This window comes from Centroberyx gerrardi, chromosome 22 (genome assembly GCF_048128805.1).
Source record: "Centroberyx gerrardi isolate f3 chromosome 22, fCenGer3.hap1.cur.20231027, whole genome shotgun sequence".
NCBI classification, from domain to species: domain Eukaryota; kingdom Metazoa; phylum Chordata; class Actinopteri; order Beryciformes; family Berycidae; genus Centroberyx; species Centroberyx gerrardi.
In genome coordinates, this window is record NC_136018.1 from 453,484 (window position 1) to 480,983 (window position 27,500).

A 27,500-nucleotide genomic window follows, 5' to 3' on the forward strand; every position below is an offset into this window, starting at 1 on the left:
GACTCTGATCCACTGAAGTCAACAGTAGAATCAGCTTCAGTAGCCAGTAGTCAGGAGGTCAGAGGTCAGAGGTCAGAGGTCACGGCAGCCTGACAGCACATGGAACAAAGGATCGGCCGGTCTGCGACGGCGCTTTGACCAAACTTAAGGGAATGATGAGTCATCGCTCCGTTCCAGCGTTTTCAAAATGTCACTGTCTGTCCTGCAGGGGGCGCCAGACGCTGTCTACACTACATGCTGACTGACTGGCTGCTGACTGACTGACTGGCTGACTGACTGACTGCTGACTGGCCGACTGGCTGATTGGCTGACTGCTGACTGGCCGACTGGCTGACTGCTGATTGGCTGACTGCTGACTGCTGACTGCTGACTGACTGACTGCTGACTGGCTGACTGACTGACTGACTGACTGGCTGACTGGGCTGACTGACTGCTGACTGACTGACTGACTGCTGACTGACTGACTGACTGGGCTGACTGACTGACTGACTGACTGACTGCTGACTGGTTGACTGGCTGACTGCTGACTGGTTGACTGGCTGACTGACTGACTGCTGACTGGTTGACTGGTTGACTGGCTGACTGACTGACTGCTGACTGCTGACTGGCTGACTGACTGACTGCTGACTGCTGACTGGCTGACTGACTGACTGCTGACTGGGCTGACTGGCTGACTGGTTGACTGGCTGACTGGTTGACTGGCTGACTGGTTGACTGGCTGACTGACTGACTGCTGACTGGGCTGACTGGTTGACTGGCTGACTGGCTGACTGGCTGACTGGTTGGCTGACTGGCTGACTGGCTGACTGGTTGACTGGCTGACTGGCTGACTGGTTGACTGGGCTGACTGGCTGACTGGCTGACTGGTTGACTGGCTGACTGGCTGACTGGCTGACTGGGCTGACTGGCTGACTGGCTGACTGGGCTGACTGGTTGACTGGGCTGACTGGGCTGACTGGCTGACTGGCTGACTGGTTGACTGGCTGACTGGCTGACTGGCTGACTGCTGACTGACTGACTGGCTGACTGGGCTGACTGGGCTGACTGGTTGGCTGACTGGCTGACTGGTTGACTGGGCTGACTGGCTGACTGGGCTGACTGGCTGACTGGGCTGACTGGTTGACTGGCTGACTGACTGACTGACTGACTGACTGGCTGACTGGCTGACTGGGCTGACTGGCTGACTGGGCTGACTGGCTGACTGGCTGACTGGGCTGACTGGCTGACTGGGCTGACTGGCTGACTGACTGACTGACTGACTGCTGACTGGTTGACTGGCTGACTGACTGACTGACTGCTGACTGGCTGACTGGCTGACTGGCTGACTGGTTGACTGGCTGACTGGCTGACTGGTTGACTGGCTGACTGGCTGACTGGTTGACTGGCTGACTGGCTGACTGGCTGACTGGCTGACTGCTGACTGACTGACTGGCTGACTGGCTGACTGGGCTGACTGGGCTGACTGGTTGACTGGCTGACTGGCTGACTGGTTGACTGGGCTGACTGGCTGACTGGCTGACTGGGCTGACTGGCTGACTGGCTGACTGACTGACTGCTGACTGGTTGACTGGCTGACTGACTGACTGACTGCTGACTGGTTGACTGGCTGACTGACTGACTGACTGACTGCTGACTGGTTGACTGACTGACTGACTGCTGACTGGTTGACTGGCTGACTGACTGACTGACTGACTGACTGACTGCTGACTGGCTGACTGGCTGACTGGTTGACTGGGCTGACTGGTTGACTGGTTGACTGGCTGACTGCTTGACTGGTTGACTGGCTGACTGACTGACTGCTGACTGCTGACTGGCTGACTGACTGACTGCTGACTGCTGACTGGCTGACTGACTGACTGCTGACTGGGCTGACTGGCTGACTGGTTGACTGGCTGACTGGTTGACTGGCTGACTGGTTGACTGGCTGACTGACTGACTGCTGACTGGGCTGACTGGCTGACTGGCTGACTGGCTGGCTGACTGGCTGACTGGCTGACTGGTTGACTGGCTGACTGGCTGACTGGTTGACTGGGCTGACTGGCTGACTGGCTGACTGGTTGACTGGCTGACTGGCTGACTGGCTGACTGGGCTGACTGGCTGACTGGCTGACTGGTTGACTGGGCTGACTGGCTGACTGGTTGACTGGGCTGACTGGCTGACTGGTTGACTGGGCTGACTGGGCTGACTGGTTGACTGGCTGACTGGTTGACTGGCTGACTGGCTGACTGGCTGACTGGCTGACTGCTGACTGACTGACTGGCTGACTGGGCTGACTGGGCTGACTGGTTGGCTGACTGGCTGACTGGTTGACTGGGCTGACTGGCTGACTGGGCTGACTGGCTGACTGGGCTGACTGGTTGACTGGCTGACTGACTGACTGACTGACTGACTGGCTGACTGGCTGACTGGGCTGACTGGCTGACTGGGCTGACTGGCTGACTGGCTGACTGGGCTGACTGGCTGACTGGGCTGACTGGCTGACTGACTGACTGCTGACTGGTTGACTGGCTGACTGACTGACTGACTGCTGACTGGCTGACTGGCTGACTGGCTGACTGGTTGACTGGCTGACTGGTTGACTGGCTGACTGGCTGACTGGTTGACTGGCTGACTGGCTGACTGCTGACTGACTGACTGGCTGACTGGCTGACTGGGCTGACTGGGCTGACTGGTTGACTGGCTGACTGGTTGACTGGGCTGACTGGCTGACTGGCTGACTGGGCTGACTGGCTGACTGACTGACTGCTGACTGGTTGACTGGCTGACTGGCTGACTGGCTGACTGGCTGACTGGCTGACTGGGCTGACTGGTTGACTGGCTGACTGGTTGACTGGGCTGACTGGCTGACTGGCTGACTGGCTGACTGGCTGACTGGCTGACTGACTGACTGCTGACTGGTTGACTGGCTGACTGACTGACTGACTGCTGACTGGTTGACTGGCTGACTGACTGACTGACTGACTGCTGACTGGTTGACTGACTGACTGACTGCTGACTGGTTGACTGGCTGACTGACTGACTGACTGACTGACTGACTGACTGCTGACTGGCTGACTGGCTGACTGGTTGACTGGGCTGACTGGTTGACTGGCTGACTGCTGACTGACTGACTGGTTGACTGGCTGACTGGCTGACTGGCTGACTGGTTGACTGGCTGACTGGGCTCTGTCTCTGCAGCACGGCCATGATGACACAGCTGCTCTGTTTTAATGACACGCTGCTCCACTTCAGCTGTCCAGACAGACACATGATGCTTCACCACGACTCCTTTCCTCCTCGCCTCCTTGCCTCCTCGCCTCCTTTCCTCCTCGCCTCCTCGCCTCCTTTCCTCCTCGCCTCCTCGCCTCCTTCTCACTGAACCTGATTCTTTTGTTTCTTGGTTTGTTCATTTGTCCGTTCGTTCATTTTCTCTCTCTGTGTCTGTGTGTCTCCACAGAGGTGAAGGAGGTGAAGGAGGTGAAGGAGGTGAAGGAGGTGAAGGCGGTGGGACGACGTCGGTCAGCTTCCAGAAGAAAATCCAACCCAAACCCAGAACCAGAACCTGAACCTGACCCTGACCCCGACCCCAGCCAGGACCGGCTCAGTCCAGAACCAGACCCGGATCCCGGTCCCACCCACACTGCCCCCCCAATCCCCGTCCCCAGCCCTGAACCAGCTGTCAGTACTGAGGAACCAAACGGAACCAGCGCCGGTCCGACACCCCCAGGCCCCGCCCCCGCCTCCAGCCCGGCTCCTAGCTCGGTTCCTAGCCCGGCTCCTAGCCCGGTTCCTAGCCCGGTTCCTAGCCCGGTTCCTAGCCCGGTTCCTAGCCCGGTTCCTAGCCCGGTTCCTAGCCCACTCCTTGGGGATGCTCAGCCGACTCCCAGCCCCAGAACGGCTTCCAATCCTGGGGAAGAAGACAGAGTTAGCCCCGCCCCTTCATCCCCGGTCCACAGCCCGGCCTCCAGCCCCGGACCAGCTCCTGATCCTGGGGAGGAAGACGCCCCCAGCCCTGGCCCCGCCCCCAGCCCCGGCCCCGGCCCCAGCCCCGCCCCTGGCCTGGTGGAAGTGAACTGCAGTCTTAGCCCCGTGCCTATGGAGACTACAGGGGGCGGAGTCAGCCCCAGTCCCGACCCGAGTCCCTGTCCCAGTCCCAGACTGGGCTTCAGTCCCGGGGAAGACGACGACTCTCTGTCCCCTCTGTTCCAGCGCTCGCTGTTGGAGGACTCCGGAGGCTCGCCCGCCCCCAGCCTGGGACACACCAAGAAACGGTGAGAGAGAGAGAGAGTGAATGTGTGTTTTTTTTGTTTTTTATTATGCTTTTGTTGGCATTTTCTGCTTTATTGGACAGTCGCAGTAGAGAGAGACAGGACAGATGGGACAGAGAGGGGGCGACGAGACAAAGGTCCTGGGCCTGTTTACCATGTTTACGTGGGTCGAGCCTCAGACCGCTGAGTCAGCAGGACGCTCTGTCTGGTGTTTCACATCTTTAAAGTCACAGTGAAACGGCATTTTGAGAGCTTCTGTCTTTCTTAATGTGATGTATTTCCTGTTGAAACAGGATGTTGGGGCGGGACATAACGCAGCGAGCACACTTGCCAACCTTGAGACCTCAAAAATGGGGAGGAGTTGAAAAATTGAGAGTTGCAGAGACTTTGTTTCCTGCATTCTGGTGACTTCTAAAGAATGAAATAACAAAATAATAATTACACTGCAACAGCTTTTTTATGTTAAATACTTATTTCATCAGTGAAGGTGAAGGGGATGTTCTGTTTGGCCACTAACATGCCATCTTGGTCTCAGCATATACGACTGCATCAGGTCTCCCTTTACCAAGCAGGCCTACGATGCGTTGCTGGCCCTGGTGCACTGTCATCTTCTTCTTCTGTTTCTCAGCCTCTCGATGGTGATTCACGTCGGTGCGACCCCCACGCTCGATGGAAAAATCGACGCGGCAGATTTTACAAAACGCATGCCCCTTTCCTTTAAAGCTTTCCGTAAGAAACGGGAATTCTTCTTTCCAGGACGAGTATTTCTTTCTCTTCGAACTCTCCGTTTCTCTCTCCGTCAAGAAGACAGTCACTCGCTGAGGAGGACGAGGCGAGCAGCTCTCTTCGCGTGCATGCCATGGAAACCAGACATTTGGTGTCGCTGTATTGCTGTCCCGGTGGAAACAGTAGAATTAAAGTAGAGTCGTAGGGCTTATACACGCTGTACAGTGCCAGAAACAGGTTGTGATAACGAAAAGGAAAAAAAGGTGTGAAAATTTGTCATAAATCGGGAGAAATACGGGAGAATTGTGACCCCGGGAGGAAACCGGGAGAGGGCAGTGAAAATCAGGAGTCTCCCGGGAAAATCGGGAGGGTTGGCAAGTATGGCAGCGAGGGATCATTCAAAAGTGTAAACCAATGGGAGATCAGTTAGGGAGAGAGAGGCAGTTTGATTGGATGGGAGGGACGGAGGGGCGGGAAAGTGGTAATTGGCTAGACTGTTGTGTTTGTTGTGCTTCTGTCTTATTCTGCTGTTTGCTAACCGAACTATCAACGACAGATCACATTCCAATAACTGATCAATAACAAAGAAACTGATGAGATGATGAGTTTTTTGGTGTTTCTCTTTGCTTAGTGTTTTCTCTCTGTCTGCTTGTCTCTGATTGGTTGGTTTGTTGATCAGTGTTTATAGCTGTCTGAACTGTGATTGGTGCTAAAGCGTTTACACTCGCCAAAAATAATTCACTCTCACTGCAAAAAGGAGGAAATGTTTAAGCCATCGTCGCTCTCTTAGTTCCTCACCTCCTTGGATTGTGTTGGACAATAAGTTGGTCAATAAGTTGGTCAATAAGTTGCTGTTCCAGGTTGCCCACTTCATCTGTGGCACTGGACAGAAAATGACGGTGTGAGTCACGATTTTAGTTTCCACAGTTGTCGGAACTCTTTCCAGCGATGCCATTGGCTGCTAGAATGTAAACGACAATTTTAAAATGTCATTACAAAGCAGAGGTGTGACCAAGTCAACTTTGCTCGAGTCCCAAGTCACTCTTGATTTGTTCTGACTTGACTTGCTGTTCTACATTTAGACTTGAGACTTCTCGAGTCTTCTCTTCATGCGTCAAGTCGAGTCTCAAAGTACTAAAACTGTGACTCGAGTCCAAGCCATGTGACTCGAGTCCAAGTCATGTCACTTAAGTCCTAATCATGTGGCTCAAATCCAAGTCATGTCAATCGAGTCCAAATTATGTGACTCGAGCCCAGGTCATGTGACTCGAGTCCTAATCATGTGACTGCAATCCAAGTCATGTCAATCGAGTCCAAATATTGTGACTCGAATACAAGTCATGTGACTCTATTCTAGGCCATGTGACTCGAGTCCAGGTCATGTGACTCGAGTCCAGGTCATGTGACTCGAGTCCAGGCCATGTGACTGCAGTCCAGGCCATGTCGCTCGAATCAAAGTCATGTAAATTGTGTCCAAATCATGTGACTCGAGTCCAAGTCATGTTACTCAATTCCTAATCATGTGACTCGAATCCAAGTCATGTCAATCGAGTCCAAATCATGTCAATCGAGTCCAGGTCATGTGACTCGAGTCCCCACCTCTGATACAAAGTGACAATAATATAATGTGGATGGAGAGCTTGTGAAACTGTGATGGTGAAGAGTAAGTAAGGCTTTATTTATATAGCACTTTTTAAAACACACAGTTACAAAGTGCTTCACACACACACAAAAAATATAAACGAATAAATAAATAAAGCAAAATGAATTACAATATAAAATACAACACAATGAGAAACAGACCAAAATAAAACAAACAAAAACATACGACAGGGATAGAGATCTGTAAAAAGGCTTGCCTGGTTTTTAGAAGCTGCTTAAAACAGTCCAAAGATTCAGCAAATCTGACAGATTGGGGAAGTTGACTCCAGAGGGCTGGGGCTAAAACTGCAAAGGCGCGGTCACCTTTTGTCTTGCAGTTGGAGCGGGGGACGGATAAAAGGCCGAGATTTGAGGAACGAAGCGGTCGAGAAGTGGAATGAGGAACGAGGAGATCAGAAATGTAACCGGGGGCGAGGTCACGCGGGGCCTTATATGTTATCAACAGGATCTTGTAGTTTATTCTGTATTTTACGGGAAGCCAGTGGAGGGATGCAAGAACAGGGGTAATATGAGACCTACGGCTAGTTCTAGTTAATAATGATTTCGAGCAGCTTGACTGAGGCACGAGTAGAGGGAATTGCAATAATCTAGACGGGAGAAAATGAAAGTGTGAATTAATAGTTTGAGATCCGTAGAAGACAAGATACATCTGATTTTTGCAATATTTCTTAGCTGAAGAAAACAGGACTGGACGAGCTTAGTAACATGATGGTCAAAAGTCATATACTGGTCAAAGATGATACCAGGATTCTTAGCGGTAGAATTGATATTTGTGATATGAGTGAAATGGACCAATAAACTGATCAACTGCAGTGGCAAAGTTATCAGGTCCAATTAAAAGAACTTCTGTTTTGTCAGGGTTTAGGTGGAGGAAATTACGAGACATCCGACCTTTGGTGGCGGCTAAGCAGTCATGGAGGGAGGACAGTTGATTCAGGTTATTGGGTTTGGCAGAGAAATAGATCTGTGTATCATCGGCATAGCAGTGATATGACACGTCTTGAAAGCGGCTGAACAAATGACCCAGAGGAAGCATGTATAATGAGAAGACCGACCCCTGAGGGACTCCACACAGCAGGGGAGCCGAGGAGGACGCGTGATTATTGATACAAACTAGGGGTGTCACGATTCTCCAAATCCACGATTCGATTCGATTTTCGATTTAAACTTTTTTTTTTCAGCACTGACGGCATTGTTAGACTATCGAGTCTTGATTCGTAAAGATCAACAGATCATTGGTTTTATGCCCTGACAACTGTCATTTACATTTTCAAATTCTTCTTTAAAAAGATGGTATCAAGTGTGATATAACTGCCATATTTTTTTTGGAATGTACCACACTAAGGCCATATGGTGTTTTCCAAAGTTTTTCCATTTAAAAAAACCCACAACTTTCCCTTTAATTTGGTACCAAATACATGGCAAGACGATGCAGGGCGTCTCCTTACTGAAGTGTCAACATTCACAGTATGACAACAAAACAGATCCTTCCTATCTTGGCTAACGATAAGCTTTCAGAATCCATACAAAACCTCCAGCGCTTCAGCCCACACAGTAATAAGATCAGACAATAATAGTCGCCAAACAAATATGGAAAAAGTCACCAAACTTATATGGATAAAAGTCGTGGCGACCCGGCCGGTCCTCCTACCGACTCTTTGGCGCTCCGCCTCCCGGAAAACAGCGTCCGTCTCCGGCGGGGAGAGCCAGGTAGGTCCCGCTGTTTAGTGAAGGTGACCTTGTGTCTTGTTTTATTGAGCGAGAACAAGAGATTTCCATCAAAAGACTTCGACTCACAACGTCTTCGTAACTTTCCACTACACACGGTGGGTCAGGTTCTGTCTCACAGCAATCTGACAGTTTCCAGAAGGTTTTAAAAGCGTGACGCTTAGCCGGCGAAGACATTTTTACCGCTGGAGGACGACTAAACCCGGGGAACATCGAACGTCTCAGTGTCACCAGATATACAGTATTATCCGGTTCCGGTTCATCGATGACAACTTGAAGTATAAAACAAAGCTGATAACTTGATTTTCAGTTTTTGGTACATTTTCAACGATTTAAAAATGACGGGCGCTCTTGGGTGCTATAGTGAAATATAGAACGGGCGCTCTCTAGCAGCTACGCTGTGTCGTCATTGAAATTTTTTATTTTTATTTTTTTCTTCAGACGCGTGCAAGTAGGCAGGGGTGGAGAGAAACCTGAACCTGCTTGTGATTTCGAAGGTCGAAATCGAACGCTCATTTCGATCGATTTTCGATTTAGAATCGAAATCGTGACGCCCCTAATACAAACATTAAAATATCTATTAGTCAAATAAGAATGAAACCAGTTTAAAGCTGTACCAGAAATGCCAACCCAGTTATGCAACCTGTCAAGTAAAATGGCGTGATCGATGGTATCAAAGGCAGCAGTTAAATCGAGTAAAATAAGGATGGAGAGTCTCATTAGTGATTACTACAGCAGAATAACATGGAGCTGATATCACCATTCATGTTCCTGACAGCAGAATAACATGGAGCTGATATCACCATTCATGTTCCTGACAGCAGAATAACATGGAGCTGATATCACCATTCATGTTCCTGACAGCAGAATAACATGGAGCTGATATCACCATTCATGTTCCTGACAGCAGAATAACATGGAGCTGATATCACCATTCATGTTCCTGACACGGACTGACATGTTTTTATATTGTGATAAAGTGAATTTCGATATTTTGTCCCATCACTAGTTTATATAGTTGTAGTAATATTACTGCTGTACAAATACAGTTTTATTAGAATGACATTACTGCTGCTGTCTCTGTAATACAAACAAAGCTTCTCAAGTAGCAGCAGGAGATAATTCTTCTTCTTCATTATTAATATTGTCGTTATTATTAGTCTGTGTGAGAGAGGGAGAAAATAGAAGGGAAGAAGAGTGGAGAATGGGAGAATTAGTGCAAAAGATAAGCATGCTGTGTGTGTGTGTGTGTGTGTGTATGTGTGTGTGTGTGTGTACGGATAGGGAGCAAGAGCGGAGTGTATCTGGAGGAGGAGAAATGGCTCTACACGCTTCACTAAGCTTCTCGCTGTGTGTGTGTGTGTGTGTGTGTGTGTGTGTGTGTGTGTGTGTGTGTGTGAAGCTTTAGAGGGAAGATGAAAGGGAGGATGGAGGGAGGGAGAGATGAAAGTAGAAAAACCCTTCCTACAAACCACTTTGTTCTCCCATGATGCTCTGTGGCTCGGCCGCGCTGGTCCAGGTGCATGCTGGGAAACTCCCATCAGCCACCAGTCAGATGGCGGCTGGTGAATTTTTCAAGGTTATTAGAGCCAGAAGCATGATGACAGGAAGCTGGTTCAGGAAAAGCATGATTGATTGATTGATTGATTGATTGATTTATTGATTAACTTTGCTATCCCGAGCTTAGAACTCATGTAGTCAGACGCACTTCTTCTGTGGTGTTTGAAGCGTAGAACCTCCACACTGCTCCAGAATCACTTTTATTAATCTGAGTGAATCCAGAGTTTCCACAGACCTTGAAAGTTTGTGGATCTGAGAAAAATGAAATAAAAAGTCTTTGAAAGTGAACGGTCGGCCTTGAAAGTACTTGATTTTGAGTTTTATATTGTGTGATATTGAATATTTACTAATAATACATTTTATTAATAGGCTAGAAATTTGATGTAATAAAAAAAAAAAGAAAAAAAAAAAAGACCCCCACCCCTCCGCCACCGAATGGCGATAATATCGTGTATCGCCGGACAGTATTTTTTGGCAGGACAGTATCACAATATTAAATTTTGGATATCGCCCAACACTGTTTAACTTGTGCTGGTTTGTCTGTCAACTGCAGCTGACTGTTCTCTTCCAGGAAAATAAGCTCTTCTATTCTATTCTATTCTATTCTATTCTATTCTATTCTATTCTAAGGATTTCACCATCAGGCTCTGACCACAAAACTGACCATTTGGAGTCTTTGATCTCACCAAACAAGACCTGGAAAAGTCTGGAATTTGATGTTATTGATGTTTGACCCTGTACTAACCTCTCTGTCTCTCTCTCTCTCTCTCTCTCTCTCTCTCTCTCTCTCTCTCTCTCTCTGTCTCACTCGCTCTCTCTCTCTCTTTCTGTCTCTCTCTCTCTCTCTCCCTCTCGCTCTCTCTCTCTCTCTCTCTGTCTCTCTCTCTCTCCCTCTCTGTCTCTCTCTCTCTCCCTCTCTGTCTCTCTCTCTCTCCCTCTCTGTCTCTCTCTCTCTCCCTCTCTCTGTCTCTCTCTCTCTGTCTCTCTCTCTCCCTCTCGCTCTCTCTCTCTCTCTGTCTCTCTCTCTCTCCCTCTCTGTCTCTCTCTCTCTCCCTCTCTCTGTCTCTCTCTCTCCCTCTCTCTCTCTCTCTCTCCCTCTCTGTCTCTCTCTCTCCTCCAGTCTGAAGCAGTGTGCCTTCTGTTACCGTGGCGACGCCCCCCCCCTGGGTCAGGGTCGTCTGGTGGTGTTCGGCCCGACCCCAGGCTACATCCCCCTCCACATCCTGCAGCGCCGCGCCTCCTCCGACCGAGACAACGACTTCCACGACCACACACAGGCCCCGCCCACGTACGACATCACTTCCTGTTTGGCTCTTCCTAAACAAGGAACCTTTTGAGAGAGAGAGACAGAGAGAGAGAGACAGAGAGAGAGATAAGTGCTGGGTCTCTCTCTACCTCTCTCTCTTTCTCTGTCTCTCTCTCTACCTCTGTCTCTCTCGCTCTGTCTCTCTCTCTTTCTCTCTCTCTCTCTTTCTCTGTCTCTCGCTCTGTTTCTCTCTACCTCTCTGTCTCTCTCGCTCTGTCTCTCTCACTCTGTCTCTCTCTCTTTCTCTCTACCTCACTGTCTCTCTCTACCTCTCTGTCTCTCTCTTTCTCTGTCTCTCTCTCTTTCTCTGTATCTCTCGCTCTGTCTCTCTCTTTCTCTGTCTCTCTCTTTCTCTGTCTCTCTCACTCTGTCTCTTTCTCTGTCTCTCTCTCTTTCTCTACCTCACTGTCTCTCTCTCTACCTCTCTGTCTCTCTCTTTCTCTGTCTCTCTCTCTTTCTCTGTCTCTCTCGCTCTGTCTCTCTCTCTTTCTCTGTCTCTCGCTCTGTCTCTCTCTCTTTCTCTGTCTCTCTCTTTCTCTGTCTCTCTCTCGCTCTGTCTCTCTTTCTCTGTCTCTCTCTTTCTCTGTCTCTTTCTCTGTCTCTCGCTCTGTCTCTCTTTCTCTGTCTCTCTCTCTTTCTCTGTCTCTCTCTCTCTTTCTCTGTCTCTCTCTCGCTCTGTCTCTCTCTCTACCTCTCTGTCTCTCTCGCTCTGTCTCTCTCCTACATTGTGTACTACATGTTTTATATTAATATGTTATAGTTCAGTAAGACAGTATTATACATGCTATGATAATGAACAGTATAGTATTGTATTATATTTGATTGTGTGCTTCATGGTGTTTGTCAGTATTATTGTTTTGTAATGAATTGAAATAAGAGAAAAACGAATGCTTCAGCTATCAATCAATCAATCAATTAATCTATCAATCGTGTGTGTGTGTGTGTGTGTGTGTGTGTGTGTGTGTAGGTGCAGCAGCCCAGAACAGTGTGGTGAGTACTGCTCTTTACACTGATACACACTTATTATTATATTATATAGGATTACATTTGATTGTAATGGACAGTGTGTGATATTGATTTAACAGCAGGACAGGTGTGTGTGTGTGTGTGTGTGTGTGTCAGTTTACATGCTGTTATTTGGATTTTTATGTCGTTTAAAGTTATCCTCCATTAACACCAGTTAAAAAATGAGTCGTCAGTTAATCAGTCAGTTAATCAGTCAGTCAGTCAGTTAATCAGTGTATTGATCTTCCAGAGGAGCAGTCTTCCTCAGAGTTCGTGGAGCAGCTGGGAGCCGTCGGCCTTCCACATGACATCAACGTCCAATCACTGTTCGACCCCACAGGTACCCCTCCCTCCCTCCCTCCCTCCCTCACTCCTTCCTTCCCTCCTTCCTTTCTTCCCTCCCTCCCTCCCTCCTTCCTTCCTTCCTTCCTCCCTTCCTTTCTTCCTTCCTCATCTGTATCCATCTGTTAGTCTGAACATGTCAGTCTGTCCTTTCAGCAGGTGTTTCTTACTCACTGTGTGTGTGTGTGTGTGTGTGTGTGCAGGTCAGTGCTGTGCTCACCTGCAGTGTGCAGCCTGGTCGGAGGGTGTGTGTCGCGGCGAGGGCCAATCGCTGCTCTACGTCGACAAAGCCATCGACTCAGGAAGCACACAGGTCAGTTCCACCATATCTGGTCAGACTCAGTGATGCAGTACAGTTCAGGTGTGTCGACCATATTTGGTAAAGAACGCAGATCCGGCTTTAAACCGGTTTGAACGTTTTGTTGGTTTGAAGCGTCGAGTCGTTCATTATTCCCGTGTGACCTGAAGGCAGCGTCAGTCTAAGCCCCGCCCCCTCTCGCCCGTCCAGGTGTGTGTGTTCTGTCGTCGTCTGGGAGCGTCGCTGCGTTGCCGGGAGACGGGCTGTGGGCGGAGCTACCACTTCCCCTGCGCCGCCGCCGCCGGAACGCACCAGGACTGGAACCAGAGACACACACTCTGCACCAGACACACACACACAGGTACACACACACACACACACACACACAGGTACGCGCACGCACACACACACACCAGGACTTTGACTCTAAAACTCTCTCTCTCTCCAGTTTCCGCTGTGTGTGTGTTGTGTTCGGTTGTCGGTGATGTCAGCGCTCAGTTGATGTGTTGTTGCTGTGGTAACCGTTACCATGGCAGCTGCCTGGACCCACCCCTGGACCCCTCCCCCCTGTGCCGGACCGGCTGGCAGTGTCCTCAGTGTAGAGTGTGTCAGAGCTGCAGGTAACACACACACACACACACACACGGTGAAGTGTGATGTCACTGGACCTTTTCTCCAACATGGCTCCTCCCCCTTCTCTCCATTGGCAGCAGTGTTAAGAACTTTAAGGTTCCTCCAGGTCTGAAAGTCTGGAAATGTCTGGAAAAATATTTTGGTAATTTCCAGGTTTTGATAAGTTTGGAAACGTCCGGGAAGCCGTGTTGGAGAAAAAGGAATATTTGACAAACCAGAGGTTAAGATAAAGAAAGACGGCTGATGTTTCTGTCTTCAGTGTTGGGATTTGTAGTCGACTCTTGGAGAAATGAAGACTGAACCTTTCCCTGTAAAACTACAATACTAACCTGTGCTCTCTCCCTCTGTGTGTGTGTGTGTGTGTGTCAGGTTGCGAGGGGATGACAGTGTGCTGCTGGTGTGTGAGCGCTGTGATAAAGCCTACCACACACACTGCCTCACACCGGCTCTGGAACACACACCCAGCACGGGCTGGAGCTGTAAGGTGAGACAACACACACACTCTTACACACACACACACACACTGCACTTTGGCTGAACCTGTCGACCAGAACTTGTCTACTCTGTGTGTGTGTGTGTGTGTGTGTGTGTGTGTGTGTGTGTGTGTTATAAAACCTCTCTCTCTTTATCTGAACTGCAGTGTGTGTACCTATATGCATATGTGTATATTGGCTATACAACAACTACTGTGTGTGTGTGTGTGTGTGTATCTGATTTTACATCTCTCTCTCTCTCTCTCTCTCTCTGTCTTTCTGTCTCTCTCTCTCTCTCTGTCTCTCTGTCTCTCGTCCAGAACTGCAGAGTGTGCAGCCGGTGCGGTGTGAGGTCATCAGGCCAGTGGGCCAATCACCCGTCTCTGTGTGAGTCATGTGACCCCGCCCTGCCCTGCCCGCTCTGTGGCCACGCCCCTGACCCCTCCTCACCACAGGACTGCCTGACCTGTGTCTGCTGCTATAGGTACACACACACAGACACACACACAGACACACACACAGACTGAGACTGTGATCCTCCAGCTGCTATTTTTGTATTGGTTTGTTTAGGTTCAAACTGACCAATCACAAGCCAACCAGGGCTTGGAAACAAAAGTCACAAAAGTCACAAAAGACCTGTTTTATGTGTTTAACCACTGTATGTGTGTGTGTGTTTCAGGTGTGTCCATGCGGAGTGTGTTGTCCAGGCGGGAGGGGGCGGGGCGGGGTCTGATGGCTACGTCTGCTCCGCCTGCCGGCCTCAGGAGGAGGAGCCAACGCCGCACAGTCCAATCACACACAGCCCCACACAGGCCCCACCCCTCAGCCCCACACAGGCCCCGCCCCGCAGCCTCACACAGGCCCCGCCCCTCAGCCCCACACAGGCCCCGCCCCTCAGCCCCACACAGGCCCTGCCCCTCAGCCCCACACAGGCCCCGCCCCTCAGCCCCACACAGGCCCTGCCCCTCAGCCCCACACAGGCCCCGCCCCTCAGCCCCACACAGGCCCCGCCCCTCAGCCCCACACAGGCCCCGCCCCTCCACCTTTCACACAAACTGCTCTCGAGTCACACAGAGGCTCTGCCCGTTAGTCCTCCTCCTCCTCGCAGCCCGATCCCGCTCGACTGTTCAGAGCCAGCAAGGAGTCCTACCCAGCAGGCTGTCAGCACCCCACCGCCGCAAAGCCCTACACCCCCTCCACAGCTCCAACAAAGTCCTACACCCCCTCCACAGCTCCAACAAAGTCCTACACCACAAAGTCCTACACCACAAAGTCCTACACCACAAAGCCCTACACCACAAAGTCCTACACCACAAAGTCCTACCCAAGTTTTGTCTACCCAAGTTTTGTCTACAGAAGTTTTGTCTACAGAAGTTTTGACTACAGAGCGACCACAAAGCCCTCCACCGTCTCCCCTCAGTTGTACAGAGCTCCAACAAAGCCCTACGCCTCACAGCCCTGCCCATGTCCCCTCATCGCAGGCTCTGCACCACTCTAGCCAAGGCAGCTCTATACTGGAGACACATCACCCCTTGCAGGTCTGCGACAGTCCCGCCCACACCCCGTCTAGCCCCGCCCCAAACCTCTCAGAAGACCAGCTTAGGCCTACAGAGCCTCAGCAAAGCCCTACGCAGCGCGGCCCCATGCCTTGTAGCCCTACACAGTCTCCCCATAGCCCTCCACCGCCCAGCCCCGCCCAGGCCGAACCAGGCCCCTCCCGGGCCGAGCTAGGCCCTGCAGGGCTGCAGCTCAGTCCTGCACCACACAGTCCTACAGCTTGTAGTCCTACCCCTGTCCTCACCACACAGCCTCAGCTCAGCTCCCCACAGAGTCAGCGTAGTCTTTCTCCATGCAGTCCTGCTGGAGTCACCTGCTCATCTCCTCCACACAGTCCTGCACAGGATGCTGAACCTACACTGGACCAGGAAAGCCCTGCTCAGCCACCTGCTAGCCCTACACAGGACATTTCTACACTGGACCAGGGAGGCCTCTCTCCAGCCGACCGTAGGCCTCCCCAGACGACAAGAAGCCACGCCTCTGTGAGGCCCAGTTCAGCTCCATGTAGCCCCTGCCGCTCCCCACTTGGACACACCCAGTGGAGTCTGTCACAGCCTGCTAGCCCAGCACAGGCCCAGTCTACACGGCCTGTTAGACCTACCCCTCTTCGCCCGCTTCCTGTTCAGCCTGCTAGCCCTACACGGCTAAGAGCCACACAGCAATGCATCACACACAGTAGTACTATAGAGCTTAGCCCGATGCAGCTTAGTCCTAGCCATGACGGCCAAACACTGGAGAACAGCCCTGCCTGTCTTAGCCACACCCCTGACCTGTCCACAACCCCCCCAGCTAGCCATTGCACAGCTAGCCGACTCCCGGACCAGGACAGTCCCGTTCAGAGTAGCACGCTAGGCCCTGTACACGCTAGCCCCCCTGCCACGCCCACACCAGAAAGCCTTGTTGACGTTAGCACTTCAGTGGAACACACTAGCCTAGCTAGCCCAACTCATGCTAGTAAAATGGGAATTCTCCCCCCAGCTAGCCCCATTCATCAAAACTCTTGTCAGGACAGCCCCTCACGCTGCATAGAAGCAAATGCTAGCCCCATACATATCCAAGCTAGCCCAACTAGTGCTAGCCCCACACATGCCAGTGAAATGCCTGCTAGCCCGACTCATAACAGTTCTCCTCAAGCCTGTGCTAGCCCAATGCCAATAGAGAGTAGCCCTGCCCGTATCAGCCCTTTACCTGTTCAGGTTAGCCCTTCACCGCTACCGGCTAGTCCCTCACCCCTACTGGCTAGTTCCTCACCGCTACCGGCTAGCCCCTCACATCTACCGGCTAGCTCCTCACAGCTACCATCTAGTCCCTCACCGCTACCGGCTAGCCCCTCACCGCTACCGGCTAGCCCCTCACAGCTACCGGCTAGCCCCTCACATCTACCAGCTAGCCCCTCACATCTACCAGCTAGCCCCTCACAGCTACCAGCTAGCCCCTCACATCTACCGGATAGCCCCTCACAGCTACCGGATAGCCCCTCACAGCTACCGGCTAGTCCCTTAACGCTGCCGGCTAGCCCCTCACAGCTACCGGCTAGCCCCTCACATCTACCGGATAGCCCCTCACAGCTACCGGATAGTCCCTCACATCTACCGGCTAGTCCCTTAACGCTGCTGGCTAGCCCCTCACAGCTACCGGCTAGCCCCGCACAGCTACCGGCTAGCCCTTCACAGCTACCCACTAGCCCCTCACATCTACCGGCTAGCCCCTCACAGCTACCGGCTAGTCCCTTAATGCTACCGGCTAGCCCCTCACAGCTACCGGCTAGCCCCTCACAGCTACGGGTTAGCCCCTCACATCTACCGGCTAGCCCCTCACCGCTACCGGCTAGCCCCTCACATCTACCAGCTAGCCCCTCACATCTACTGGTTAGCCCCTCACAGCTACTGGGTAGCCCCATCCACCCCAACTCAACTCAGGATGAGGAGAAGGAGGTAGCTGTATACAGTCCAAGTCATTCTCACCAAACACAAGTTAGTCCCATTCAAGTTAATTCCACTCATGCTAGCCCACTTCATACTAGCCCCACTTGTGCTAGTCCAGTCCACACAGAGGCTAACGATAGCTGCAGTCTGACTAGTGTTGGCTCCATGCATGCTCGAGCTAGCTGCAGTCCTTTACATGCTATTCAAGCACAGACTAGCACCATGTCCATGCCATCTAGCTTTAGTCCCCTTCACTGTAGGCTGACTGCTAGCCCAATCCATAGGTCTACTAGCCACAGTTTGAGCCCTGTTACCCAAGACCATACTGGCCAAACAAGCCCTACCCATGCTAGCATAACTGATGCTAGCGTCATCCACAGTCCACCTAGGTCTAGTCCTGCTGGTCATGCTAGTCCTGTTCACATCCACACCACTCTTAGTCCCACCCATTCTAGTCCAGTCCAAACACAAACGCCCTCGCTAGCTAGCACAACACACAGCAGCCCTGCACATGCTAGCTTAGCCTGTGTTAGCCCTACACATAGTCCAGCTCAGGCCAGTGAAACGTCTCGTAGCCCAACTCGTAGCCCTGATCGTAGCCCAGCTCCCATCAGCGAAACCCATTCTGGCCTTACTGAGGCACAGCTGAGCTCCACTGCGGCGAGTCCGAGTCCTGCTGGGGAAACGGTGGCTAGTTCCACGTTCCAGAACTCTGTGCCGCCCAGTCCAGTGAAGCCTCCAGACAGCCTTAGCCACACTAGCCTAACACCCGCCAGTCCCCTGCCTGATGACTCCTCTACTGTTAGCCCCAGCACGGCCGGTCTGAGCCAGGCTAGCCAGATGCTGGCTAGTCCTCGGCTAATCCAGTTCAGCTCTGTTAGTGAAACCCAGGAATGCACTGTCTTGGCAAGCCCCTTCCATGAAAGTTCAGCTAGCCCCGTTGATGCTACTTCCACTCAGGCTAGCCCTAGCCATGCTAGCCCTATCCATTCTAGTCTCACTCAGGGTAGCGCTGCGGTGCCTAGCATTAGCCACACTAGTGAAATGCCTGCTAGCCCCACACACTCTGTCCCCACACATATCTGCTCCAGTCAGGCTATCCTTCCTCAGACAAGCCCCTCCCATGTTCATCAAGCTAGCTCCGTGCACACTAGCCCAGTTGCTAGTCCAGTCGGTAGCCCTATGCATTCAGGCCATATCCAGGCTAGTCCTGTGCATGCTAGTTGGACTCCTGCTAGCACTGTGCGGTCTGAGGCTAGCCCTGGTCCTGGTCTTGCTAGCCCTGTGCAGACCGATGTTGGTCCTGGTCCTGGTCCTGCTAGCCCTGTGCAGACAGATGCTAGTCTTGGTCTCGCTAGCCCTGGTCCTGGTCCTGCTAGCCCTGTGCAGACCGATGTTGGTCCATGTCTTGCTAGCCCTGGTTCTGGTCCTGCTAGCCCTGTGCGGACCAATGTCAGCCCTGGTCCCGGTCCTGTTAGTCCTGGTCCTGCTAGCCTCCTCTGTAGCCGCTCCATGCCGAGCCCCCAGCAGCACACAGCAGCAGAGAGGGAGGCTGCAGCCGCTGTGGGTCAGTATCAACATGATGTAACACATAATATGCAAAACATGAATATTTTACGGGGCAGCTGTACAGTTAATGACATTATATTAAACTGAATGTAATTCTCTGATGGTTAAACTGCAGGAAAACCTACTACTGGACTTGCTACTTCAAGCAGCGTTTTAGCATGAATTTGTAATGACAGTATGATGTTTCATTAGTGTGTTGAATCTCTGTTTGCTGGGATTCAGAGTAAAAGCGCTGTTTTAGCTTGGTGACTGTGTTTACACTCTGTTCTCTTCCTCCAGACGTCACCATGGCTGAGGAGGAGGGGGAGGAGCAGGAGGAGCAGGAAGACAAGGTGGCAGAGGGAGAGGAGGTGGGGGAGGAGCAGGAGGAGGAGAAAAGAGAGGTGGAGGAGGAGCAGGAAGAGGAGAAAACAGAGGTGGAGATGGAGAGAGAAGGTCTACAGTGGACAGAGGAGAGAGAGGAGCCACATCAGAAAGAAGAGGAGGAGACTGTCCAGAGGGGAGAGGGAGAAGAGGACGAGGATGTGGAGGAGGATTCAGACCTTCCTCCTTCAGGTAGGAAGCAACCAAACTGTTGGACGGAGTGGAACCATCCTAAAATATTGAAACATTTCATTTCAAATAGAAGGTCTGCTGTAGTTACAAGTCTGTTACTATTTAAAGAGGAACTGAACCTCAAACCCAAATCCTACTACTATAATTGGCGGCGCGTCTGTCTGTCTGTCCGTCCGTCCGTCCGTCCGTCCGTCCGTCCGTCCGTCCGTCCGTCCGCGCAATGTCAGCACAAGCCAAAGACAAAGAACGAACAAAGAACAAAGTCCTAAAATGCCCAAAAAGAAGCGACCATCGGATCGTGAGGCCAAGCGCAAGAAATTGGCTCGAGCTAGCGAAACTCCAGACGAGTCACGGCGCGTTCACACAGGACACGGAACGGCCCCGAAGCGGAGGCCGCTTTCTTTCGACGCCCATGTTAATGGGTCAGGTCGTTCACACTGGCCGCTGCGTGGTGAAAAACATAATGTTTTCACCTTGCTAACGTAGCCTAACATTTACACACAAGTTAGCTAGCAACGTTGTGTGTGAGTGGATGGAGGGAGGGAGAGGGAGCTCTAGAATTGCCACAGTTATCCAAGTAACATTAGAGCGATCAAAGGAACCATAACTGATTTAATGAGCCATTCGCAGTTTCACTGTACCGGCCGTGTGTACTTAGACTTGCATGGCTTAATCTTTGAGACAAGCATATGCTACTGGCAGGATCAACCAGGTAGCCTCTTCCCTTTGGCCGCCGGGACGGAGCGCTCCGACACCCGCGCGGACCACGCATCTGGGCCCCGCCGTGGACCCGGGCCAACGGCTACCGGGGGCGGCGGAGCGAGGCTGATAGGGGGGTCCGATGCGTCGCTTGGGTTTTCCCCGAAGAAACGGCCACCTTCTATAGAGTACAACAGGTGGTGACATCATCACCCGGCACCAAAGATCAGCCAATAGCCGATGGCCATTTCAGTTGCATGTTTTTTACCATTAGATGTCAGGCTTTACACAGATTTGGGTTTGGGGTTCAGTTCCTCTTCAACTTATTTACTACCAACTTAGTTACTGTTCTTTAATGTAGTTTCTGCTGCAGTGTTGAAATTTAGTTCCTAAAATCATGGACTAAGTCTAAGTGTGTGTGTGTGTGTGTGTGTGTGTGTGTGTGTGTAGGTGCTGAGTCTGTGTCGGTCCAGCCGGCGGTCCTGACCGCAGGTTGTCGGTCTCCTCCTCTCGCCTCCTCCCCCCTTGCCACACAGCCAGCTGCTACCTCCCCCCTTCCCCCCCCACCGCCTTCGGCCTTACCCCCCTCCTTCTGCTCCGCCCCCTCCTCCCCCCGGTCCCCCCCTCCTTCCAGAGCTGGTTCTCTAGAGGCCTCCCCCCCCTCCTCCCCCGTCGCCGCCCCTCACAGGACTGCCTTACCCCCCTCCCCCCTCCTCCCTCCTCACCCCTCCGCTCCTCTGGAGGTCCGCCTCCATGAAGAGGACTCCACCAATCCAGGAGAAGCAGAGGCGGGGCTAGAGTCCTGTCGCACGGCGGCGGCAGGTGACCAGAGCCGATCGGAGAGCCCCTTTGAACTTGTTGCCGAGGCAACAACAACCACCAAAGATATCCACCAATCACACGCTAAGCCTTCGGAGAGATCGGAGGAAGAGGAGGAGAAAGAGGAGGAGCCTACGGAGGTGCCGCTTCCTGAAACCTTGGAGCGGACAGCGTTGGCCGTGGCAACCACTGATGAGGTGGTTGCTGGGCAATGTCCAATGAGGGAGCACCAGGAAGCAAAACTGGAGGAGGAGAGAGGAAAAGAGAGAGACGATGTTGAACGGAGAGGAGGAGAGGAGGAGAAACAGGAGGAGAAGGAGAGCGTCGTGGAGGAGGACCAATCAGAAGGGGAATTGGAAGAGAAGTGGGCGGAGCTGAGGGAGACGCAGCAACAGGAGCAGGAGGAGGCGGAGCCAGGCAGCCCGGGGCTGGAGCTGGACCCCTCTCTGGACCTGGAGGTGATGCAGCTGATGAGCTCGTCCCCCCCCCCCTCCCTCCTGCACCTGTCCTCCCCCAGCCCCCCCCTCCTCCAGCGGGGGAAGGGCCGGACGCTCAGAGCTCCGCCCTCCTCCTCCAGACCGGCGGACGACCTGTCCATCCGGCTCAGACAGTCTCCCTTCTCCACCGAGGCTTCGCCCGAAACCTCCCCCGCCCGCCTGCCCGTCACCCCGCCCCCCCTCTCGCCCCCCCGCAGGAGCTCCTCCCCCCTCGGAGCGCCAGAGTCTCCTCCCCTCTCCAAGGTAACGCCCCAGGACAAAGGTTGATTCGTTTAGTTGATCGATTCTTAGATAACAATAAAACACAGAGGAGAAAAACAGAAAATCCCATTTCTGCTCCTACCGACTGACCCCTCCTTGTTTTCTGCTCCCAGTGACTGACCCCTCCTTGTTTTCTGCTCCCAGTGACTGACCCCTCCTTGTTTTCTGCTCTTACCGACTGACCCCTCCTTGTTTTCTGCTCCTACCGACTGACCTGTCCTTGTTTTCTGCTCCCAGTGACTGACCCCTCCTTGTTTTCTGCTCCCAGTGACTGACCCCTCCTTGTTTTCTGCTCCCAGTGACTGACCCCTCCTTGTTTCCTCCTCCTACCGACTGACCCCTCCTTGTTTTCTCTTCCCAATGACTGACCTCTCCTTGTTTTCTCCTTCCAGTGACTGAACTCTCCTTGTTTTCTGCTCCTACTGACTGACCCCTCCTTGTTTTCTGTTCCTACTGACTGACCCTCCTTGTTTCCTCCTCCCAGTGACTGACCCCTCCTTGTTTTCTCCTCCTACTGACTGACTCCTCCTTGTTTTCTGCTCCTACTGACTGACCCCTCCTTGTTTCCTCCTCCTACTGACTGACCCCTCCTTGTTTTCTCCTCCCAGTGACTGACTCCTTGTTTTCTCCTCCTACTGACTGACCCCTCCTTGTTTTCTCCTCCTACTGACTGACCACTCCTTGTTTCCTCCTCCTACTGACTGACCCCTCCTTGTTTCCTCCTCCCAGTGACTGACTCCTCCTTGTTTTCTCCTCCTACTGACTGACCCATCCTTGTTTTTTCCTCTTACTGACTGACTCCTCCTTGTTTTCTCCTCCTACTGACTGACCCCTCCTTGTTTCCTCCTCCCAGTGACTGACCCCTCCTTGTTTTTCTGCTCCTAGCCCCAGGCTCTGCCCACCACTGTGGTCCCCCTCACCCCAAAGATCGGCATGGGGAAGCCGGCCATCTCCAAGAGGAAGTTCTCCCCCGGCAGACCCCGGGTCAAACAGGTAGCCGACCGTTGACCACACACACCACCTTTGTGTGTGTGTGTGTGTGTGTGTGTGTTCAGTGACACCAAACCTGCCTGTTCTGTTTGGCAGTCTGTTTTGTATTACTCCTGACTTTGAAGGATTACTCTGACCTTGTTGGTCTCCTTGCCCAATATGTGATGAGAGGATTGGCACCAAAATCATCGGTGTGTCTCTGGTAGATCGCTCTGTCTGCTGCGCATGCTAACGCTTTAGCTTACTGCATGTTAAGTAATGGTAGGCGACTAGCATTATCTTAAAAGTGAAGAAATGAGAACTTGTAGCAGCTGTAAGGCTGATGGTTCGTTCCTTTTAATGACGGAGGAGCAGTAGCAGTAGTATTAGTAGTAGTAGTAGTAGTATTAGTAGTAGTATTAGTAGTAGTAATAGTAGTAGTAATAGTAGTATTATGACTCCAGGTTTAGGTTCTCCCTCTCTGTTGGTTGTATTTCCTTATTTGAAGCTCGTGTTGAAACAACCAGTAAACCAGCAGAGTCCTGGTGGGTGTTTTTCCATCGCTGCCCCAGGGGATGATGGGAAACGTCTCTCTTCTACTCCATCCATCCTCAGGGGAATCCCTCTCTTTGTCTGGGCTCGCTGCCTGCTGTGTGTGTGTGTGTGTGTGTGTGTGTGTGTGTGTGTTTTCCCAGTCCTCCCAGTAACACAACAGGCAGAGAGGAAACTACTGAAGCTTTTCTCCGTTTTAACATGAACACCAGATGTTAGAATGCAGAGCAGACTAGTTTTCCTCCTCTTCCTCCTCTTCCTGTTCTTCCTCTTCTTCCTCCTCCTTCCTCCTGCTCTTCCTCTTCCTCCTCCTCCTCCTCTTCTTCCTCTTCTTGCTCTTCTTCCTCCTCTTCCCCCTTTTCCTCTTCCTCCTCTTCTGCCTCTTCTTCCTCATCTTCCTCCTCTTCCTCCTCTTTTGCCTCTTCTTCCTCCTTCTGCTCTTCCTCCTCTTTGTCCTCTTCCTCCTCTTTGTCCTCTTTCTCCTCTTCTTTCTCTTCCTCCTTGTCTTCCTCTTCCTCTTTTGCCTCTTCCTCCTCCTGCTCTTCCTCTTTGTCCTCTTCCTCCTCTTCTTTCTCTTCCTCCTTGTCTTCCTCTTCCTCCTCCTCTTTTGCCTCTTCCTCCTTCTGCTCTTCCTCTTTGTCCTATTCCTCCTCCTCCTGTCATCCATCTCTTCATTCAGCTACACAGCATCATGTTTGGTTCACACACACACACACACACACACACACATGATGTTGGCATGATGTGCAGTCAGTGAGTGAACACACTGCATGAAGGAGTTGAATTTCTCTGTCCAGGTCCGTTCACATCAGAAACAGAACTAGAACATTTAAATCCAACGTCTGTGTTCCCACCACAAAAATGATAACTAACTGTATTTTTGTTTCAGTCTCAGATTTTTGTCTCTGTGATGAAAATGGCGACTTTGAATCGGCTACGGTCCGTCTCTCTGTGACGCACAATCTCCCAGACGCCGCTGGTCGGATTTTGACGAAACTTTGGGGGAAGATGCGTCTCACTGCTCCGTTATGACATTTTCAAAATGACACTGATTGGCCTAACGGCGGCACCGCAACTCCCGTTTAATTATTTGTACGTCATGCGCAGTGTCTCTGATTGGATTTTGACAAAACTTCGGGGAATGTGTCATCGCCGTGTTTTGTCATTTTCAAAATCGCACTGATTGGCCAAAGGGGGGCGCCACAACGTTAGATTGTCTGTCTGTGTTGGGCTTAGGCGATATCTGAAGTTTAATATCGTAATGCTCTTCCGACGAAATATCGCGATATACGGTATTGTCGCAGAAGGGAGGGGGGGTTACGTTTTTTTTTTTTTTTTTTTTTTTTCTAAATTATATCAAATTTCTCGGCAATATTAGGTACTCCGGAAAATATTGCGATATTTGCGAAATATCAGCACAGAAACAGGAGGAACAGATTTTCTTATGGACGGTAACTCAGCAGCGTCGGAGCGGACGAGGCTGCGCTCTTGTTTTGGATGCAGAGGAAACGATAAAAACATTTTCAGCCAATCAGAGTCGTGAGAAACCAGCTGAGGAACGGTCAGCAGCAGCGTTCCATCAGAGCTTCTAGTCACATTCCCACTTCTCCTTCTACATGGGAACGGGCCAATCAACTCCTTTATCCAGCACAACATCCCATAATGCACCTGCCACTCGCTCTGTTTAACAGCCAGGTGGACGTTTAGAGCAGAACAGGAGTCACATGACGGCTGGATAAGACGTTTCCCAGCAGGCCGTGCTCCAGCAGCATGACATGCATGTCATTATATCTTCATCACATTACAACACTGTTGGTTTTGCCTGAAGTTTCCTTTTCAGTTTGAGTTTTGGTTTCGTGGCTGTTGCATTTATGTTGCTGCATTTTGTCCCCCAACTCCTCCTCCTCTTCCTCTTCCTCTTCCTCTTCCTCCTCCTTCTCCTCCTCTTCTTCTTTCTCCTCCTCTTCCTACTCCTCTTCTTCCTCCTCCTCTTCCTTTTCTTCTTTCTCCTCCTCTTCTTTCTCCTTCTCCTCTTCCTCTTCCTACTCCTCTTCCTCCTCCTTCTCCTCCTCTTCTTCTTTCTCCTCCTCTTCCTACTCCTCTTCTTCCTCCTCCTCTTCCTTTTCTTCTTTCTCCTCCTCTTCTTTCTCCTTCTCCTCTTCCTCCTTCTCCTCCTCTTCTTCTTTCTCCTCCTCTTCCTACTCCTCTTCTTCCTCCTCCTCTTCCTTTTCTTCTTTCTCCTCCTCTTCTTTCTCCTCCTCCTCCCCCTCCCTAACTCAGGGTTCGTGGTGGAGTAATCGCAGGGCGGTGAGCCCCCCCTCGTCCTCCCAGGATTCCACGGGGGAGGGGGGGTGGGACAGCCCTAAGCCCCGCCCATCGGACTCACCCCTGTGGAGCATGAGAGTGGTAAAGAAGCGCACCCTAACTCTAACAGGGCTTTATGGGCTGTAGTTACCCACTAACTCACTAACTGTAGAGTTACTGAGCTCCACCCCTCTGGGATGTGAAGCTGGTAAATGAAGTGCACCTTCAATAAAGTATAAGTTCTTTGATTTGTTCCTCTATATAACTCCTCTCTTCCTCCTGTAGCTCTTGGACCCACAGACAGTATTGTCTGTAGCTGTTGGACCCACAGACAGTATTGTCTGTAGTTGTTGGACCCACAGACAGTATTGTCTGTAGCTCTTGGACCCACAGACAGTATTGTCTGTAGCTGTTGGACCCACAGACAGTATTGTCTGTAGCTGTTGGACCCACAGACAGTATTGTCTGTAGCTGTTGGACCCACAGACAGTATTGTCTGTACTTGTTGGACCCACAGACAGTATTGTCTGTAGCTGTTGGACCCACAGACAGTATTGTCTGTAGCTGTTGGACCCACAGACAGTATTGTCTCCAGTCAGCTGTCAGTTGAAGCAGTGAGCTCCGCTGCCTCTTGCTGCAACGACGAGTCCAAACTGTTTGTCAGAATATCTCCAGAAAAGGTGTTTGGGTCCAACAACTACAGACAATACTGTCTGTGGGTCCAACAACTACAGACAATACTGTCTGTGGGTCCAAGAGCTACAGGAGAAAAGAGGAGTTATATAGAGGAACTAACTCACTGAACTGATCCTTTAACACAAGGCTCTGTGAGATCCTGTTAGCTCCACTAGCTCACTGACTTAATAACAGCTGGGTGAGGTTTGGGCGACCAACATGAAGCTAACATGATCTTTAACCTGCTGAGGCTCAGACAGAACAGCAGGTGTGTGTCACATGACTCTTAAAGCAGCGATGTCATGGTTCGGTGTCTCTCCTCTCCTTTCCTCTCCTCTCGTCTCCTCTCCTCTCCTTTCATCTCCTCTCCTCTCCTCTCCTCTCCTCGTCTCCTCTCCTCGTCTCCTCTCCTCTCCTCGTCTCCTCTCCTCTCCTCTCCTCTCCTCGTCTCCTCTCCTTGTCTCCTCTCCTCTCCTCGTCTCCTCTCCTCTCCTCTCCTCTCCTCGTCTCCTCTCCTCTCCTCTCCTCTCCTCGTCTCCTCTCCTTGTCTCCTCTCCTCTCCTCTTCTCCTCTCCTCTCCTCGTCTCCTCTCCTTGTCTCCTCTCCTCTCCTCTCCTCGTCTCCTCTTCTCCTCTCCTCTCCTCGTCTCCTCTCCTTGTCTCCTCTCCTCTCCTCGTCTCCTCTCCTTGTCTCCTCTCCTCTCCTCTTCTCCTCTCCTCTCCTTGTCTCCTCTCCTCGTCTCCTCTCCTCCTCTCCTCGTCTCCTCTCCTCTCCTCGTCTCCTCTCCTCAGGGTCGTGGTTCAGGGTTTTCAGGCAGGAGGAGGTCTAGAGGAGGAGGAGTGGGAGGAGGACGAGGAGGAAGAGGAAGGAGCAGAATGAAGACGCAGGACAGTCTGACTGTGTCTCCTGGAGTAAGAAAACACACACACACACACACACACACACACTGCCGACCTCTGACCTCAGATCTGCTGTCTCCATGGTAACAAAGGTCCACTTGGTGCAGTTTGATTAGTTTGGTCTAGTTTAGATTAAACCAGTTCAGTTTAGATCAGTTTGGTTTTATGTCTCAATTCATCTTGGTTAGTCTCACTTAGACTAGATTTTAGTCTAGTTTTGTTTAGTTTGGTTTAGTCT

At 51.5% G+C, this 27,500-nt stretch overlaps 1 protein-coding gene across 1 annotated transcript in view; it reads left to right on the forward strand.

The window, feature by feature from the left end:
- The window catches only part of LOC139927521 (histone-lysine N-methyltransferase 2C-like), a 107,323-nt gene that overhangs the window by 19,172 nt on the left and 60,651 nt on the right, over positions 1-27,500 (forward strand). The window contains exons 4-22 of the mRNA XM_078291511.1: positions 3,438-4,251; positions 11,045-11,212; positions 12,198-12,220; positions 12,486-12,575; positions 12,781-12,890; positions 13,086-13,236; positions 13,324-13,495; positions 13,878-13,992; positions 14,302-14,465; positions 14,661-15,009; positions 15,090-15,329; positions 15,463-16,124; positions 16,735-17,028; positions 17,412-19,030; positions 19,312-19,587; positions 20,737-21,845; positions 22,749-22,856; positions 25,665-25,790; positions 27,155-27,274. Of these exons, the coding sequence (XP_078147637.1) occupies positions 3,438-4,251; positions 11,045-11,212; positions 12,198-12,220; positions 12,486-12,575; positions 12,781-12,890; positions 13,086-13,236; positions 13,324-13,495; positions 13,878-13,992; positions 14,302-14,465; positions 14,661-15,009; positions 15,090-15,329; positions 15,463-16,124; positions 16,735-17,028; positions 17,412-19,030; positions 19,312-19,587; positions 20,737-21,845; positions 22,749-22,856; positions 25,665-25,790; positions 27,155-27,274 (6,710 nt within the window). The remainder of the gene's footprint in view (positions 1-3,437; positions 4,252-11,044; positions 11,213-12,197; positions 12,221-12,485; positions 12,576-12,780; positions 12,891-13,085; positions 13,237-13,323; positions 13,496-13,877; positions 13,993-14,301; positions 14,466-14,660; positions 15,010-15,089; positions 15,330-15,462; positions 16,125-16,734; positions 17,029-17,411; positions 19,031-19,311; positions 19,588-20,736; positions 21,846-22,748; positions 22,857-25,664; positions 25,791-27,154; positions 27,275-27,500) is intronic.